General features: G+C 42.3%; 1 protein-coding gene across 8 annotated transcripts in view; it reads right to left on the minus strand.

Annotated features, from left to right (window-relative positions):
• Positions 1-20,189, minus strand: part of Add1 (adducin 1) — a 59,926-nt gene that overhangs the window by 7,875 nt on the left and 31,862 nt on the right. For 5 of the 8 annotated variants that reach the window (XM_050140967.1, XM_050140972.1, XM_050140970.1 and 2 more), the window contains exons 5-13: positions 14,977-15,057; positions 14,603-14,752; positions 11,857-12,000; positions 11,669-11,767; positions 10,678-10,854; positions 8,390-8,641; positions 5,785-5,886; positions 5,093-5,182; positions 4,287-4,379 (exon numbers count right to left, since the gene is read on the minus strand). In XM_050140967.1, coding sequence (XP_049996924.1) covers positions 4,287-4,379; positions 5,093-5,182; positions 5,785-5,886; positions 8,390-8,641; positions 10,678-10,854; positions 11,669-11,767; positions 11,857-12,000; positions 14,603-14,752; positions 14,977-15,057 — 1,188 coding nt within the window. The remainder of the gene's footprint in view (positions 1-4,286; positions 4,380-5,092; positions 5,183-5,784; positions 5,887-8,389; positions 8,642-10,677; positions 10,855-11,668; positions 11,768-11,856; positions 12,001-14,602; positions 14,753-14,976; positions 15,058-20,189) is intronic. The other 3 variants (XM_050140968.1, XM_050140976.1, XM_050140974.1) reach the window with 1 other exon arrangement.

The following is a 20,189-nucleotide window of genomic DNA, read 5'->3' on the forward strand; positions in this document are numbered from 1 at the left end:
CTATCCCCTCTATACAGGAATGGCAGAGGACTATGCCTGGGTACTGCTCTCAGAAAATGGCCACCTTACAACAATCAGCGCAAAGTGTGTGGAGATTTGTTCATGTTGTTTTGTTGTGTTTTATTTTGGGAGGCAGGATCTCACTATGTGGCTCTGGCTGTCCTGGAGTTCGCTGTGTCAACTAGGCTGGCCTCAACTCAGAAATTCACTTGTCTCTACCTCCTAAAAGATGGGATAAAAGTGTGTGCCACCACTGCTGGCCTGAGATTTGTGTAGGGTCTTAAAGTCTAACAAGTTCTCTGCCCTTCTCACTGGTTTACAGCCAGTTCCTGAACAAAGCCCTCAGCACTCAGAGACACCAAAAGCTCCCTAACAGCAGGCTTGCCTAATGACTCTGGAGATGAGAGTGTACAACACAAAAAAGCAAGCGAAGCACTAAGGCCGCTCCTGGCTCCTGTCAAAGAAAAGATGACAGACTGCAAAGACCTACCCACAGTGGGAGTGAGAGGGCAGCCTGCGCCTCTCCACAGGAAAGTGTCCCTCAAGTGTTCGAGAGCATGGCCCAGAAGAGACAAACACGCACATGACTAAATGACAGCTATGAAGAGGTATCCCAAACTATTCAGACGGTAGACCTAGAGCCTCAGGTTGCACACTGACAAGTGGTGAACACCAGAGGGAGCCGGTGTCTTGGCAGTACCAGTTCCTAGGGACAGTCAATACACACCAGCAACTACTTACTCTTCAGGTACTGGCTGGAGAAACTGGTGTCTGGGTTGAATAGGGAACAAAATATTTAGAGTTCTCCACGTGTAAATAGTGACACAGATGTCCATAGGAGAGAAGGGCAAACATGCTGAATAGGCAGCTTTGTTGAAGAGCCTCCAAGACCCTCCCTAGGTCTCACCTAAGGATGACTGACCTACCATTTATGAGTAGCCCACACACTGCAAGACAGAAAGGAATTTGAACTCTGTCACTTGCTCATGAGGGCTGAAACAAGCCTCTTCTTGTCCAAAGACTTTACTAAACCTTAATTCCACAAAAGGATGGAATAGCAATGCCCTCCAAGCAATGACATTCTGCAAACACAGCAGTGTGTTGTCAGCACCTGAGAGCCACCATTTATCACAACAAAATGAGCAGGGTAATTAGGTAATTGAGAGAGATGTCCAAGTCCATGTAATCAAATGATAGCAGGCATCCACTGTCACGAGACAGCAAAGCCCCTGCTCCAAGTCTTGATGTCCTGGAGGACAAGCAAAACTCTCCACGCTGGATCAGCTGGCCCTCAAGCACACAACACTCTCCTCTACCAGCCAAGGTGTTGATAAGATCAACTGTAAGCACAGACAGTCAGATTGCCTCTGACTAAGTGCTGCCTGCAGGAAGGCAAGATCATGAAAGCTTGATATTTTCTCACTCCTGGTCACGGAACAGGAACTCCAAGCAAAATAGAGACCCAGTAACTATTTTTGTACTTGATTGTGGCCTATGATTGGAACAAAGACTCTAAGATACTCTAAGATGAGCATAACTGGTTTAGTGAACTCGGGTTTTCATCTGTCAAGAGTGACCTGAGTCTTTAGGCTCTCTAGCTCATCTGCCCACTTCCACTCCTGGAAGTGCTCGCTTTTCCTAAGGAGCTATTTCTATTCATCTTAACTTAAAAACTATGACTTTCTCCTCTTTGAAGCTGCCAAGATTTTCACTTAACCTGTAGTGTTTGTCTTTTAAACTCTTAACAAAACTGTCAATGAGCTAGAGAGAGAGAGAGAGAGAGAGAGAGAGAGAGAGAGAGAGAGAGAGAGAGAGACTGAGATCTGACTTTCACAGTACTGAGATGTGAACAAGCTAGGTGCATATCACAAGGTCAGAGAGTCGGAGAGATAGGCTTACTGCCCTTGGCATTTCTGCCACACACCATGGAGGGCACCAGCCCTAGTAAAGTGACTGTAGACACAGGAAAGCTCACAATACACAGACTGAACTGCAGAGTCCTCCCTGCCATGGGCAGATGGCAACACAGCCCTTTATACCCTTGCCTCTACTACTTAATGCACTTGCCATAAAATCCAGAAGGTGGCCCAGATTTTTTAGGTTCCACATTGGACTGTGCAAAACTCAAGAGGAAAAGGCTCTGGTATCACTGGGTAGTGGTCATGCACGCCTTTAATCCCAGCACTCAGAAGGCAGAGGCAGGCAGATTTCCCTGAATTCGAGGCCAGCACAGACTACAGAGCGAGTTCCAGGACAGGTTCCAAGCTACACAGAGAAAGCCTGTCTGAACAACACCCCCACACCCCCAACCCAGCGGGGGGGGGGAGGGGGGGACTCAGGTATCTTCTTATCTCCTTGGCCTGGGGAAGGCAATCCCAGCACTGGGTGAACAGCTGCAAGCAAGAGAAAAAGTCCAAGGCTAAGCAATTCCTTCCAAAAAAAGTCACAAGTTTCCAAGTCCCAAAGTCCTGTTCCTCAGGGACACAAGAGACATTAAGTCCTCCTATGCCATTAAGAAGGCTGCTTAGGACACAGGCCTTTCTGAGCTCTGAGCCAAACAAACCCCTCCATTCTTAGGTTGCTTGCATCAAAGTAACTAATGCAGGGAACTTAAATTTGTAAGAAACTTACATACAAACTGAGTGAGTAGCTGACTGGAAGTGTGCCTGCCCGTCATACGAGGCAGTGTGTTCCATCCGCAACTCAACATGCTCTCCAACCCAACGTAAGTTAGCTGAGGTTGGCCTGTAATGTGCTCTACTGTTCAGACAGTAAGGACTTGCCCTTGAAGCATCCACATGATCTGCCCATATCTGAATAGGTCTAGGAACAACAAATAAAGCTGTCACGGGATGAAGAACCAGCCCAAAATGCATCCTCTAATGGAGTTGGCTACCCTGATGCTATCCAAATAGCCCCTACAAGTCAAAGCCATGAAATGTACAAGACCCAGAAGACAGGACAGCCATTGGGACTGTGACTACGCGGCAGCCCACAAAGCTGGAGGACCAGACCACAGACTACATCTGGGGCTTGCAGATCACACAACTTCACATGTAGCAGATAAAGATTACTATTAACTGAGAAGCTCAAATGACTTATGGCTCAAAGTAACAACAGGAAAAGCAAGCTGGAAGGTTTACTTTATCTGGCAAATTCTTTCAAGAGGCAGGTAGAAATAAATATAAAAGTGAGAAAAAAAAAGACTCACTGGGCTGGGTAATGGTGTCACACACCTTTAATCCCAGCACTTGGGAGGCAGAGGCAGGAGGATCTCAGTGAGTTGAAGGTCAGTCTGGTCTACAAGAGCTCCAAAGCTACACAGAGAAACTCTGTCTCAAAAAACAAAAACAACAAACAAACAAACAAATAAACAAAAAGACTCACTGGATTGATACATAAATATGAAAATATAAAAAAATAATATTATTGTGAAAGAGTCCATGCAGGAATTAAGAAGCCTAGTATTTATCTAATTCTATCTGGCAATCAGAACCCCTTTAAAACAATACTTGAATTTCACATCAAGTGTGTAGATAGGAAAGAGCCTGGAAATACCCAACTTCAAGCTCTGAGCTATGCATTAGGCACTTATTGAGTTGTTTCTTTTTTCTTATTTACTTTATCTTATTTTTATTTTATTTGAGAAAGAGCCTGTCTACGAGGCCTAGGCAGACCTTGAACCCTCTTCACCTCAGCCCTAAATTACTGGCTGTGCCTTAATCCTTTGTTGAGACAATCTCCCTATCTGGTCCAAGTGGCCTAGAACCCTCAATCCTCCCAAGTTAGAACAGATTTTTTTTAAAGTTTCAAATAAATGCATTTTATTTACAGGGTTGACAAAGACTACCATGTTTTATTTCACATCCTTCTGAAAGGACATCTTTCCTTGTCCTCTACTGCTAAAGTCGGGGCTGAACAAGTGAGGGAAGGAAGGTCACAGCAAAAGCTGCCCCTGCCGACAGCACCCAGACAAGTCCGTTTATAACTGTATCTGTAAGATGAAAACTCTGAAACCCAAAGGCAAGCACTAACCAAGGTCACATTCAAAACTTCAGAAAAGCACCATGTAGCTCCAGTGGACCACTTCAGGTAAAAACTGAGAATGCTGAAAATTGGTTTTTAAAGAAAAAAGAGAAGACAACAAGGCCGAGTATACCTTCTATACAATCTCACAGAGGACTTAAAGGTGCTTCATTAACTAAAGCCTAAAGAGGGAAGCTGGTTGGGGGAGGGAAGGGAAAAGAGCACCACGGACCAATAGGTAAGGACAGGGCAGTGAGTACCTTTCTAAAAGAGACAGATTTAGCGGGACTAAAGGTCTGCTCTGTAAACTCGAGCCCTTCGATAGTTTCCGTACAGTCAGAGAGGGGTGCGTCCTGCAACAGTAAACTGAGTCATCAGAGCACACCAGGCCCAGCCTTAAAAATATCAACCAAGACCACAGGATGAAGCCAGCTAAGAGCATGCAGCAGGGGCAGTTATCAACAGTATAGGTTGGTGATGACAGTGGTACGTGCAGACATTGGACATGAAACCAGGACCACAGTTGGCCAAATTTTAAAAATGCAACAACAATTATCTACTCCTGCAGTCAGACTGGAAGCATCAGATGGCATCTTGATTTCCAGAGATAACTACTTAGACAATTAGCATCAATGTGCCACTCTATGTAAGTCATTTTGCAAAAATGCATGTAAATGTGGACAGAGCACATTTACAAGCACCAACCGCTCTGCATCCCAAGCAGCACTTTGTTGCAGACATGAGTATATACCAAAACAAAGGTCCAAGCCCACCCCTTTCCTAGCATTTACACAGCACCCAGGTTACCAGGAAACCCAGTTTCAAAGCAGTGGCGTATAAACCCCTTGAGAATGCATGCACTATAAGGAGCAGAGCTAGAAGGGTTGATACACCCTCAGCATGCTTATACTTGATCTAGAACTCAAGTAAAGTGCCTAGATTATCATGAATATTTTTAACAAAGATACCCATTGTCCTAGAATACTCACCTTATAATACTGAATAACTTTGGAGTAGATGGTCTAAGTCACCACCCATTAATGTCAGAGACACTGTGTTCTCTTACCTGAACGAGGCTCCTGTCCATCACTACACCACACAAAACCTGCGACTGCGGTCCTGCTGTCTTAATGTCCTGTAAGTTCTGCTCTCGAATCTGAGGAGGGGAAGAAAAGAAGGCACATGAGCAGTACAGAGAAGGCAAGCTGTAACTTCCAATCCCGTTGTTTACACACTTAGACCCTGGCCATGTGCAAGCTGTACTTCTTGTTTAGGCCCATGACGGTAGGATGGCTAGGGCACACCTACTTTTGGGTACCGGCATAACTGTACAGAGGGGATGAACTACAGGTATGAAGGGCTGGACTGCTCCTGTCTCTTCATACCCTCCAGATGGCCCTGGCAAGGCAGAGACCCTTCACTGTACAATCTTTGCTATGCATCCATCTTCTAGCAGCACTGTGGAGTCTGATGGAGCTCATGAACTAACACACCAAACACCATTCACAGCTCTCTGAACGAACCCTGAAAGGCAGTGGCAGTTGTCTGTTCCTATTAGGATCAGGTTCTGCGGTTTCCACTTCATAACTGCTATTTAGCAAGCAAAATTTAACAAACAGTGGGACCCCAAGCTATGAGGAGAAGCAATACTGCAGAAAGATAACTCTGCTAGAAGCAAGCACACTCTACCCCATAGCATATGGCACTCCTCCCAACTCTAAACCCACACTCCCACCAAATGTAGACAGCAATACACACCTTGTTCCTCATCTCCTGGACCTCTTTTGGGTTAGTGTTCAATGGAACAAACAGGTTAGGGACAGCAGAGGTGGAAGTTCTATGTCCATCCTCTTTAGTCCACTGTAATATCAAGAATAGGTGAAAAGTCAGGATTATGACAACGGTAAATAACACCATAGCATCCAATTTGTCCAAATGATATCACATCTGATCATGCATTGAACATCACAGGACGGAACCAATGACCATATATCCTGGGTCACCCAGTAGAGTCACCATAACAGTGGGATGTGGCCACAAAAAAAAAAAAAAAAAGCAAGTGATGGGACTCAGAGTCATGACTGATAGAAAAGAGCCATGAAGAGAGCTCAAAATCTGGCACACAAAGGTGACTGACTACATAGCTGAGCCTCACAACCCACGGACCTGCCAGAGGAGGCCCCTCAGAGACCATTGGTCACCGCCCTGAGAGTCACCCAACACCAAAGCCAACTGGAAGCGTGGGATGACAATCATGAGAAGCAATGTGATGCTGCTACCCCAGGGGTAGGCGAAGTCTGCACTGTGAGTCAAGAGTGGGCATCACCAAAGTTTTATATTAAAATAAATTACAGCATCAGAATGTACCGATTACACACTACTTAACCCAACAAAAGTACTGTATTAGGACCAATACAGTAGCTACCTTGTAGAAGATTTTGGTGATGTCAAATATTTTATATAACTTAATACTTTTAAGTGTTACAAAAATATACCAAACAAACTTAAAGCGCTTCATGAGCCCTCAAAGGCTGTTTTAGATATCAGTGCACATTGTCCACACACTGTACTTTTTATTCATTATTCTTATTTTTTGGCTTTCCAATAAAATACGAGATTTTTAGCCAAATTCTAATTAGGCACGAGTGGGCACTGAACAGTAAAACAAGCCATCTTGCAAGTGTTATGCCTTTCAGAATATTTTTGAGAGGCAATAAAAGAGCCATAAACCATAAGAGTTTAAAGGAAGCAACAGAACCGTCAAATGCTTAGCCACTGTGAAGGAGTGTGGAATGGGCGTGGAGCCGTGGGTACTCACTGATGCTTATCTTCTGAGACAAAAATAACTCCAGCTTTTTATTAAAAATAATTTCAGTAAAAACAGTAAAACAGCCACTCAGAAGCTTGAACACATTTGAAGATAGCAATTATTATAAATTAAAATATACCAACCTGGGCACACTACACAGAACTTGTGTTACTCCAGAACAATAAGAAACACAGACATATGCTGACCAGGCCCTTAGAGGAACACTTCGACTAAATGCCTCCCAGACCTTGACTTTTCAAGCTAAGTTCCAGTGCTCAGAGCTGCTGCTGCAGACATGCACTGCAAAGACTCCAGGCAATGCAGAGCACTGACAGCAGCAGCAGGTGGGTTTGTTTGTAAAGTACACCCCTTTTACAAGTAAATCAAATAAAGGGAAGGAGGGCAGGATGCAGGAAGAGGCCAGCTGCAGTCAGGCAGGTCCCTGCCCACAGGACACAGCTGCTCAGGAGCAAGGAGGCCTCTCACCACACCAATCCACCTAGAGAAGAGAAAACCTCTTTTTCTTTTAAGTGTTTAGAGTAAAAGTACTTTCATAAGGAGAACACTTTCCTGTCTGCTTGTCCCTACCTCAGGACAAGCCTGGCTAGCTGAGCTTGTCATACCCCTCCATGAGGAACTGTGGCAACGGGCTCTTGCTACATATCAGATCAGTATCTGGGCAGACTGTTCAAGCTAGCCTATACAAAATTATGGCCCATCCTCGGAGGAATGCTTCGGCACCATCTCTCAAGGCAAACGAGAACCCTGAGCAGCAGTCATTTAGAACAGCACCTCTGGCCACGGCTTGTCATAGTGCCTGTAGATGGCCTGCGCTGCACTTGGGTCATGCCACACCCAGCAGGAGTCAAAAGACTCACCACCATGGCCGTCTACTCACATGCAACAGTCCATGCAGGGGGCAGCTGGTATGAGCATTCGGAGGCTGTGGGATAGAGGGAAGCAGCAATGCTGAAAGAGGACAAGGGTCAGTAAAGAACTGGCCAGTGAGCCACAAGAAAAAACTGCGTAAGAAGACATCAGAGACAAAGAGGTTTTGATAACATGGCAAACACACTCAAGTCTGCAGCACTGAAGAATAAGGGTTATGCCATAAGCACCTTAAGTATAAATGAAGCCGCAAGGTTCCTCAAACAGATACTTAGTGAAAGGAGAGCTTCTGCTTTTAAATTAACATGGGGAAGTTCATTAGTACTTTTGCTATGCATAAGGTTAGGTTATCTGGAACTACAAGAGGTACGTTGTATCTTAAGCAGTTTCAAGCAGATACTATTAATGGATTTTAGTTAAGACATAAAGTAGATTTTCAGCTCAGAAAGAAGAAAGTCACACAGGCAGTGCTCACTAATGAGGTCAGAAAGGGAAGTTCCCAAAGCCTCCGAAGCCCCAGTTGCCCAACTTGCTCTACATCATCTAACTATGAACAGTAAGGTAGGCACAGACCAAGCAGTTGGTAATACAGCTTGGCACGCAGACACCGGACGAGAGAGACTGCAGCAAGGGTTTCACGTGATCGTGTGTAATGTTCGTCCACACCTTAGTCTTCGACTTGGGACTGCTTCCATTCTGCCCCTCCTCAGAAGCTTCATCACCCCGGCCAGAGTTCAGCCATCTTGTCTTCTCTCGCTGCTGCTTCTGAAAACTGTGTCTGAGAGGCGAACAAGTGCCCGAATCGCCGTCACTAGCAAAGGAGTGGCCTGTGACACTGGCAGGTACTTCCACATCGCTGTACTTTTTAGATCTCTCTCTCAGAGCAGGGTATCGATAAGGGTAGCCAGTTCTGTAGCCCTAGGGTCCAAGCAGAAGGAAAAGCAGTCAACACTCCAGATCTCAAGACAAGGTTTCACCTTGGGTATCTGGTTAGAGACTACCTCAAAGAGAGAGAGAGAGAACCAACTTGGACAAGCACACGCTCACATATCCTAAAGAATCTCAAGAACTGGTGCTCAGATGTTTGAGCACAAGACTTGAATTCAGTCTTCAACTTGAGTTTATGATCATCTGCTATGTTTTGCAAGGTATGCTCAACCTAATCCACACTTCTGCTGGGTCAACTTGTTTGCTAACTTCCTCAGACAGCTGTAGACTTCCTCATCTCAAATACCCAACAGTTAGCACCCAACAATTGAGACAAACAGATTGAACAGGAGACCCAGAGTCCCTATCTCATCATTCCCTTCCCTCTGGGCCTAGGCGGAACTTCCAAATCTGCTTCTAGGCCTTGACATTCACTTGAGGTAACAGGCACAGATTATATATAAACAATTATATACAATTATATAAAAACAATATATATACATTATATATAAATTATATATACAATTATATAAAAACAATAGTGCCTGTTCTGTGGGTCTACTTCCACACTGCTAGCTCTGAAAAAGCAAGCTACCATGGATACAGCAGTCATTAAGAAACAGATTGTCCCTCAGCTGAGCTTTCTGATGAGAACCCAGTCCTAGCCACTACTCTACTACTGACTGTAGCCTTCAGAGTTCACTGGTGCCTGGATTGCTGGCCAACGGAAGTGATGAAACACTAACAATATGCTGTCTCAAATCATTAAGCTGAAAATGTTTTGCTAAATAATAGAGAGAGAAGGTCACCAAGATGATGCAGCAGATGACGGTTTGTGCTAATAATTCCAACAGCCTGAGTTCAACAGACTGTCCACAGTGCACTCCATGTACCTACGCCGCGTCTCCAACTGTGAACCAGCCTATATGCTGTTGCCTTCCTTCCCACAGCTTGCCCTGTGATGATTCTATCTATTCTTTGGGACACTTCCTAAGGGCTACCTATAAAATAAGTTTTCTTCTTGTTTTTTGAGATAGGGCCAATCTATATAGCCCAATTGTGCTGGAGCTCAATATGCAGACCAAGCCACAAACAGACATATCCTGACATCTGTTTTTTTTCAATGTGTGCTTTCATTCCCTATTATGGAAGAAGTCCTGCAATCTGAACATCTACACCACACTGGGCTCTGTGATCTTCAAGCAGCACAAGTAGACAGGCAGCAAATATCTATGGAACTATGTAATCATATGCAATCAGACCCAAATAGCAAAATGATTAGTGAAGTAAAAACAAAACACTTGATGGCTTTAGAGAGTCCCTCTCTAGTTGGCTTACAGGATAACAGGTACTGACTAACCCTACTGCTAGTTGTCCAACTGCATTCTTAGTTCCCACTAAATCTAAACACAAAATTATATTTAAAAATGGATCAGGGGCTGGAGACATTGCTCAGTGGTTAAGAGCACTTACAGCTCTTGCAGCACCCAAGTTTAGTTCTAAGCACCCACCCAAGTAACTGTTGTAACTCCAGCCTAATACCCTCTTTTGGGCTCTGTGGGCACTGCAAACACACACAAACATATATAATTTTAAATAAAATCTTAAAAGAAAAAGAGCAGAACTTGGAATGTGACTCACTCGGAAGAATAACTGCCTAGCATGTACAGAACCCTGAGTTCTAGTTCCAGCACTGCATAAAAGCAGGCATGGTGCACATACCCTTTCATACCAGCACTTGGAAGGCAGAACAGAATCGGAAGTTCAAGATCATCCACATCTACACAACAAATCTGAGGACAGCCTAGCTTTATGAGACTTTGTCGCAATAAATAAACTGGAAAAAAGAACCTTTATCTCCACATTTTATTATGATTTAGCCTAGTAATTAAAAGCTGGGAATTCTTCAAGAAGTTTAGTATGACAACATTCAGATACACATGGAGACAGCCACTTCAACCGCTATATAAACTACATTTGATCTTTAGAACAATGAAGTTGTTGTCTAGTGCAAGCAACATTCTCACCAGATTATCGAGCATCCGCATAAGAGCTTCAAATTCCTGCTCCCCAATCTGCCACGTGGGAGTTGATCCACTGCCCTCCTCTGCTGGAGTCCCTGGAGAACGGGACTTGGCTTTGTACTTCCCAGGATCCAACAGAACTAAGTTGTCTGGTCCTCCAGCACTTGCCAGAGTTCGAACCTTTTCAAAAACAAGCAAACATGGCTTGGTCCCATAATGAAATCAAGAGAACCATATGACCCTGAAAAGATACTGTAGCACACACACACACACTGCACAGAGAGCAATAGAACATATGGGACAGACTGATTACAAGGTCATTTTCAGAGATTTTTCTTACAGTAACAAAATATGGACACTCCTAAGAAAATGGGCACTTTTCCTCATTACCCAACGGCTGTCGGTAACGAGTGGTGGGACAGCAGGAGCTGGAGCAGAGGAGAGAGGTACGGGGAAGACTGACGCTAAGAAGCAAAAGAACTTCTACATTTTTGCTCCATCTTTTTACAAGGATTGTAAGGAAAGGTCAAATGCAGTAATATATATATAGGACATACATAAAGCCATCACACACCAATACTACATAAGTGATACAAGCATTTATATGTATGAAAAATTAGAAATGGGGGCTGGAGAAATGGCTCAGAGGTTAAGAGCACTGGCTGCTCTTCCAGAGGTCCTGAGTTCAATTCCCAGCAACCACATGGTGGCTCACAACCATCTGTACTGAGATCTGGCGCCCTCCTCTGGCGTGCGGGCATACATCGAGGCAGAATGTTGTATACATAATAAATAAATCTTTAAAAAAAAAAAAAAAAAGAAAGAAAGAAAAATTAGAAATGAAAATCCCAGCAATCTTTTACAAATTCCAAATCATAAACTCATCGTGGCTAAGGGCTTGCTCAAACCTTCATTCTTGCAAATCAAGTATCAGAAAACCCACATGAACCCTAGAAACATCCAAATAAACTATAAGCTAAATGGAATGGTCTACCTGGATCTCACAAGCAACCACAAGGTTATGGATGTAATAGAAGGCCTCCTCCACACTCTCTCCAACTGACACAAGCCCATGATTCCGGAGAATGAGAACCTAAGAGAAAGCAAGGGAGATCTGAGGAACAAGGCACCAAGTCTGATCATTTTGGCTCTACAACTGAAATACCATGAGATGCTACTGACCTTGCTTTTAGGGCCCAGATTTTTCTGAATCAAAATTTTTTCCTCTTCATCAACCAAAATGCCATGATAGTCATGATAAGCAACATCGCCAAGGGAAAGTGCCTCCGGGGAGATAGGCAAAAGCCCACATTTCATTGCAGAGACCTAGACACCAAATGGCCACCACGACAAAGAAAAGTCACAGGTAAACAGCAACTTACAACACACAAATGCTTTCCTCACAGAAATAAAATGAGAGTGATATATGTTTAATTTCATTCTCTTGTTGGAAACAAATGAACCCATAAACTTAAGTATAAACTTTACTTCTAGGGCCCCTGACAGTAGCTGGGAGAACTTGGGAGAAAACCATGCCTGAGATTTTCCAGTGATTACAAATGCTACGCCAGTCAGTTCTTATTAACACAGTGAGTCATGGTTTCATGAAAGGAGCAGACAATAGGCCCTCTGAGGAGCCTGGTCTCAAAGGGAAAGTTCCAAGTGCTACAAGGTTTTATTCACATTTTAATTTAGTCTGTAGATAAGAGAGAAAAAACATCTGAAAATTAGATAAAACTTAATTTATAACAAATTGACAACTATATAACTATAAAATTCCTCTTATATTTATTTAAATAAATGTAGTAGAGTGAGTTGGGGGGGGTTGTTTTTTATTTTTATTTTTTCGAGACAGGGTTTCTCTGTAGCTTTGGAGCTGTCCTGGAACTAGCTCTTGTATACCAGGCTGGCCTCAAACTCACAAAGATCAGCCTGCCTCTGCCTCTGTTTTTGTTTTTTTGGTTTTTTTTTTTTTTTTTTTTTTTGGTTTTGAGAACAATTCTTACTATATAGGTGGAACTGTCCTGGAGCTCACTATGTAGATCAGGCTGGCTTCAAACTCAGAGATCTGCCTGTATCATTGGCATGTACCACTATGCCTGGCTATATAATAAAGAGGTTTTTTTTGTTTTTGTTTTTTTTTTGTAAATTTGTTTTCAAGACAGAGTTTCTTTGCATGGTTTTGACTGTCCTGCAACTAACTCTGTAGACCAGACTGGCCTCGAACTCATAGAAAGCTTTAAAGTAAAGTTGAGTCTCAAAAAATAAGTAGCCAGGCATGGCAGATAGGGCCTGTCACTCACAAGTGGGCTCAAGCTACTCACAGACTTGGGTAGAATGATCTCAATTTCAAAAGCAGCCTGAGCTACAGAGTAAAACTCTCACTCAAAATACAAAATAAAAAGGGAAATAAGGAATAGCTCAGTGTAGAGCATGTGCCTAGCCTTGGCATCAATCCTCAGTACTATAAACAAACAAAAATTTACCCAACCTTTCTGTTTCCTAATGTTCCTCTAAATTTGTTCAAAAATACGCTATTTTTTAACATTTACTTAAGCTAGACAGAGTGTACAAGCCTTTATCTCAACACTCTAGAGGTAGAGGCAGGTGAATTTCTGTGAGTTTAAGACCATTCTGGTCTACACAGAAAGTTCCAAGATAGCTAGAGCTACAAACACAGTGAGACCCTGTCTCAAAAAACAGAATAAAAAAAAAAAAAGGAAACATATGTTCAGTGGCAATGGTGTAGACCTATAATCCTCAGGCTGAGAGGCCAAAGCAGGAGAATCATATGTTCAAGGCCAACTTAGACTACATAAGGAGACCCTATTTCAGTGGGGCAAAAGAATTGCTACAAGTAGCTATACAGTTCCAGGTTAGTCAGGGATACATAGCAAGAGACTATCTTTTAAAAAGGGAGGGAGGGATGGAGGTTAAACTAGAGACTGAGGGTGTAGCTCAATGTTATACGTAGGCTTAGTTCTATCCCCAGGAACATATGCAGACAAAAACGAGAGCATTAAAAAAAAAAAGTCAATCAGTTGTAAAGTTCCTGTGTATGACTATTTGTGATGTGCCAGAAGTGTAGATGTGGGTAAATACCTGTGCAAGCATATATCATACACATACACCAGAGAAAGACAGCAGTGTCCTGCTCCATCGCTCTCCATCTTACTCCCTTTGATACAGTGTCTCTCACTAAACCTAGAGCTGGGTTGGTAGCCATCAAAACCCAGTGATCTTCCTTTCTCTGCCCCCTCACAGTAATGAGGTTACAAGCATGCATACAACCACATACAATTTTTTTTAAATAATTAATTTGTTTTTATTTTATGTATATTGGCATTTTGCCTTCACGTATCTCTGTGTGAGGGTGTCAGATCTTGGAGCTACAGACATTTGTTAGCTGCCATGTGGGCGCTGGGTATTGAACCCAGGTCCTCTGGAAGAGCAGTCAGTAGTACTCTTAACCATTGAGCCATCTCACCAGACATACAGTATTTTATGTGGATCCTAGGTATTTGAACTGAGGTCCTTTGTTCAAGAAGTAAATATTCTTTCCTACCTGTTGACCATCTCCCTAGCTCTAAGCATTTTGTATGTATGTATGTATAAAATATATAACAATTTAGAATTATTTGCTTGCTATAACAAGCAAGAGCAAGTCAGAGCTTTAAAATCTACAAAGTAAGTTGGGCACAGTGGCACAGGCCTGTAGCCCCAACACTTAGGAGGCAGAGACAAGTGGATTTCTGTGAATTTGAAACCAGCCTGGTCTACATAGTGAGTAGATACCCAGAGATACAAAGTCAAAGTGAGGCCTTGTTTTGAAAACAAAACAAAACAAAATAAAACAAACAACAACAAAAAAAAAAACAAATAAATAAATGAAATAAAACCTACAAAGCTCCAAGCATGGCACACTTACCGCTGCCCCTGCTGGTGTGTGAATGTGCACAATACACTTAGCATCTGGTCGTGCAGCATAAATTGCAGAATGTAATGTGAAGCCAGCCTGATTTACTCCCAGGTTAGTACTTCCACGATCTACTATATCTCCTTGTAGATTGACTTTAACCTGCAAACAAACAGGCAAACCTTTAACTTTCAAGATGACTTCAAGGTACCCTTACTAGAAAACACTGAAAGCCAAGTTCAAAGTGTCTATAACTTCTTTCAAAGGTTCCTCTCCAAACTAACCAGTTTTGTATACTCAATTAGGCGCTGCAACTAGACATGAGAGCACTTACAAGATCTAATACAATTTTTATAACACGATGCCAAAGAGAAGGGCATTCTCACCAAGCTGGATGCAGTCACTTCACTGTAGAGAAGTCCAAAGGGGACGATGAGGAAGTGTTCCTGCTCGGAGTTCACTCTGGTCTATGGGAAAATACCTGAGTTAGCACAGAAGTCCAGCTATAATTAACTGTGTCACTTACGGAACACAGAGTCACAGGTGAATGATTACGGAAGAACTAAAGCATACAGTCTATCACAAAGCTAATAAGTGAATATTTACTATACTGTACAGCAATTAAATTGTCAAATACATACTGGTCATGTCAATGAAAGCTGACTGTAAAGGAAACAAGCCAAACAACCCAGCACTCACCCTCTGATATGCCAATTAGTCATTGTAAAGTTATTCTGTGGCCATCAGTCTCATGGCAAAATGGTGCCAATCCTCAGAAGTAGAGTAATAAAAAACAAAATCCTTTATTTTTCAAGGAGCTAGGAAAAATGGTTAAACAATTAAGAGCACTTGCTGCTCTTGCAGAGGACCCAGGTCTGGTTCTCAGAATGCATATCAGACAGTTCAAACAACCTATTAACTCCAATACCAGGGGATCCAACCCCACTTCTGGTCTCTGTAGATATCCGTTGTGGAATGTTTGTTTAACTAGGTAAAGATATGTTACAGGTGTTTATGCTGAGGAATACTACTTTAACTGTGTAAAGGTGTGTTATATTTGTCTATGCTGCATTTGTTTAACAATATTAGGATGAGTTACATTTGTTTTGCTGCATTTGTTTAATTACGTAAAGTTACATTTGTTTCAACTTGCTTGACTAAGGCACCTGATTGGTCTAATAAAAAGCTGACCAGTCAACAGGAGAGGGATAGGTGTGGCTGGCTGACAGAATAAGCAGGAGGAGAACTCTAAATTCCAGAGAGAACAAGGGGACAAGACTGGGACACACCCAGTCCTAGAAGTCAGGCAGCTGCCAGACAGACACAAGAAGCAGTGAAAGTAAGATGTACAGAAGGAAAGAAAGGGGAAAAGTCCCAAAGCAAACGTAGATGAAGAGAAACAGGTTAAATTCTAAGAACTAGTAGGACAAGCATTAAGATAAGGCTGAGCATTCATAACTAGAAAAAAGTCTCTGTGTCATGATTTAGGAGCTGATTGGTGGCCCAAAAGAAAAAGCCTGCTACAGACAGCTGCACACACACACTGTTAACATAGACGAGCAAACACACATACACTTAAAATAAATAAGTTCCAAATTAGATTTTGATAACACACAAACCTATAAGATGATGGAAAGATGAGCACAAAAGAACACAACCTTTTGGTTTTAATGTGTGTGTCTATCTCTACAACAATTCATTCAGCACAATATATATATATATATATATATATATATATATATATATATATATCCATCCAGCATATACCAGAAATATAGCAATGAGAAAAGGAAGAGCTGATCCCACAATAAAAGATATCTCATTTTCATAAGCAATAATTTGGGGATAGACTTAAGTGCCTCTCTACAAGGCTGCAAGGCAAAGCATGCCTGTGATTTCAGCTCTTGGGAAGGAAGCTAAATTAGAATGACCTTGAGTTCTCAAGAGCCCCTAGGTAAGACTTTGTCTCAAAAAGTTTTTACAGACTAAACAGAAGCACGTTATACACCTGCTACTGGTTAACAAACTCCGTAATACTAGCTAAGCTTAAGCATAGTATTACAGAGGAAAGGGAGAGAAGGGAAAAAGAAATTTCCTGGTTACTCATGAGTTGGACAATTTTTCTTATGATAAAATATTTTACTTTTTCTATAAAGTTATTTTCTTGTTTTGTGTTTATTTTATAGTTATTTCTCCTTTTATTTCCCCTGAGGCCAGCCTGGTCTATACAGCAAGCTCCAAGTTAGCCAGAGCTATACAGTGAGACCCTTTAGCAAACAACAACAGTAATATATAAAACCAATTGTAGGCTTAACAGATTTACATGTTTTAATATCAAACACTTAAATATAAATTTCTTAGTCTAAAGCAAAAGGGATTTCACACAAAATTCAGACATCCAATGAAAAAAGAGCATTTCAAAGTAGGCTTCTTCAACAGTCATCCCTTGGCTACCACCTCTCCTTTGTAAATGAGAGTAGACAGCCTCAGACCCTCGGCCATTCTTAAATACCAAACACACCTCAGCACTCATATCCCCCACACCCTGTGCACTGGCCCGAGGGTGAACTCCAGACTAGAGTTGAAGCAACCATCTGTGAGGCTTTACCAGTGCTACAACTTAACTAATGCAGGACAGAGAGGCCCAGAAAAGGGTCGCCAAGAAGGGCCTCAGCCCAAAATCCCAGCTGGGCCACCCTGGCTTGTCCTTCCCCATCTCCAAGGCTTTTCTAAATCTGACACAATGTTAAAGATCTAAGTCAGAAGATCCTCTCCAAGCTGCCAGCACCTGTCAGCACTTTCAAATCCCCTTAGCAGAAAATCCCTGACACTCTTACAAAGAAAAGACAGAATGACCTCTTAGCACTTACTTTTGCACTGATACTGTTAATATCTCTTTCCTGCTAAGTATCTACATAAGAATATCTAGATGCTGTTACAGTGTCTAATGGCAAAACAAAATGGATGTCATAAACACTCTAAAATTTAAAAAGCCAAGCCGGGTGTGTGTGTGTGGGGGGGTGTTTTCTTCTTCAAAGACTCTGGTTCTAATTCATAACATATAGAAAATCTTTTTGGTAATGGATTTATTTTTTAACTCTATATTAATAACTAAACAGAACACTTAAAGATAGTTAAAGATAGAACAGTAAACATCTAACTGGCATTTTAATTCTGTCAACATCAAACAAATTATAGGGGAGAGGGGAACACCTATAATCTGAGTCCAAGTCACTAAAATAGCATTCATAACAGGGTGAGTTATACAAAGCATCTTAAAAACACACAAATAATGAAGCTACTGTTAAAACCAGGGACTAAATTTTCTATTCCTATTACAGCTGTAACATCTGCATGGAGCCAATTACCATTAAATCTCCATCTGAGTTTTCTGTCCAGTGTAATTATCCGGAAGGGCCAGCAACTTTCCAGCATGCCAGGATGTGCACTGGCACATGAACTAAGCTAACTGGGCCTACTGTTCAGCTATCAAGTTTCTGGTGAATTCTTTTTCACAATTTTCCTCAAGTAATTTTAGTTCAGCCAGAGCTGGTCACCACTTAATGTTTGAGGACACACTTACACTGTGCCAGGCCCACAGCCAGGCTACACAGCAGCTCTGCTTATACAGCTGATGCTCCAGTGAACTGGACAGATTGAGAAGAGTCACTGCTTCATGGGAAGAGGGAAGGGTAACACTCTACCCCACACAAGGGTGCAGCACATGGTAACAAGCACACAGCCTGCATTTTGAAAAGTTCATTTTAACAGCACTGCAGCAAGCAGACAGGAAGGAGGCAACTCGGCATCTGCAGTACAGATCAATGCAAAGAGAGAGTAGCATAACACACTGCTAACAAGGAAGGCGCCAGACCTCAGCTTCAAGAGGCTTCACATCCCTCTGAGTCCAGAAAGCCGCTAAACTGGAGCAAGCACTAGTCATGAGTTCACATGTGGAAAACAGCCATAGGTATATATGGAGAAAAGGCTCAAGCAATCTACACAGCTGCTTAAGTAGACAGCACTGGCTACCTCAAGACAAATAGGAGTTTGGCAGGAGTATGAGTTTTTCTTTAGACAAATACATAAGGCATACTTGTTATAATAAGCAGGCACTGTAATAATAATTTTAAAAATTCAATATTGCAAGTTGGGGGTCTGCCTGGGTCACATACTGAGTTAAGACCAGCCTCAAAAACTATGGGCTGGAGAGATGTCTCAGAGGTTAAGAGCACTGACTGTTCTTCCAGAGGATCTGGCAATTCCCAGCAACCACATGGTGGCTCATAACCATTTTTGATGAGATATAGCGCCCTCTTCTGACATGCAGGTGTACATGCAGGAAGATATTGTACACATAATAAATAAATACATAACTGAATAAATGAATAAATAAAACTTAAAAAAAAAAAGACCAGCCTCAAAAACTAGTAAATGTGGGGGGCTGGAGAGATGGCTCATTGGTTAAGAGTGCTCTCTGCTCTTCGAAAGAATCCAAGTTCAGTATGTGTACCCACATGGCAGCTTACAACCACCTGCAATCCTAGTTTTAAGGGATCATACACATCTCTCTGGCCTCTCTGAGCATCCGCACAGACACATATATAGGCAGGCAGGAACGCACACATACACACACAGACACGAATAAACATTTTTTTTTAAAAAGAAAGTTTCTTTTTTTAACTTTATTTAATGTGCACTGGTGTTTTGCCTGCATGTCTGTGTGAAGGTGTCAGACCTTGGCATTACAAACAGTTGTGAGAGGCCATCTGGGTACTAGGAATTGAACCTGGGTCCTCTGGAAGAGCAGTCGATGTTCTTAACCACTGAGTCATCTCTCCAGCCCTCACAAACTTTTAAAAATAGTAAAGTTTTAGTCAGGCGGTGGTGGTGCACACCTTTAATTCCAGCACTCAGAAGGCAGAAGCAGGTAGATCTCTGAATTTGAGGACAGTCTGGTCTACAGAGCGAATTCCAGGACAGCCAGAGCTATACAGAGAAAAAGTAAAGTTTTTTAAATCCAGTGAAAGAAACTAAATGGAAAACAACAACAACAACAAGAAATTGAAACAAGCCAGAAAAACTAGGTAAGAATGAGGAAAAGGAAAGCAAGCTGTGGTCCCTTGGGCGTTTAGGAGGAAGGAGGCAATGTGACTCACAGTTAGGCACAGTGTGGCCAGAGACAGAAAGAGTGCCGCTATTTTCTGTGACACAGCAAAGGCGGTTACTCAGAGAACTCAAAGAAGGGCAGCAGGGTGTTATTCTCTGGATTTACGTATTGTTTATTGAGACAGGAACACGTGAAGCTCTAGCTAGCTCAAACTAGCTTTGAAACACAGTCAAGAACAATCTTGAATTCATTTTTTTACATTTATTTATTTACTGAAGGAAGAAGGAGCACGTGCCAGCTCCTGTGGGAAGGCTAGAGAACAACTCCACGGAGTCTGTCCTTGATCTCTTTCCACCAGGTGGGTCCCAGGGATTGAATTCAGGCACCATAAAACTAGCAAAGAGCATTACTGAGATGATGGGCCATGAAAACAAGCTGAATAAAAACAGAGTAAAGGATGGGCTGATTGGTTAGAAAACAGAAGGAACC

Source organism: Alexandromys fortis, unplaced genomic scaffold (genome assembly GCF_014885135.2).
Source record: "Alexandromys fortis isolate MF-2015 unplaced genomic scaffold, M_Fortis_MF-2015_v1.1 scaffold_7, whole genome shotgun sequence".
Lineage (NCBI taxonomy): Eukaryota > Metazoa > Chordata > Mammalia > Rodentia > Cricetidae > Alexandromys > Alexandromys fortis.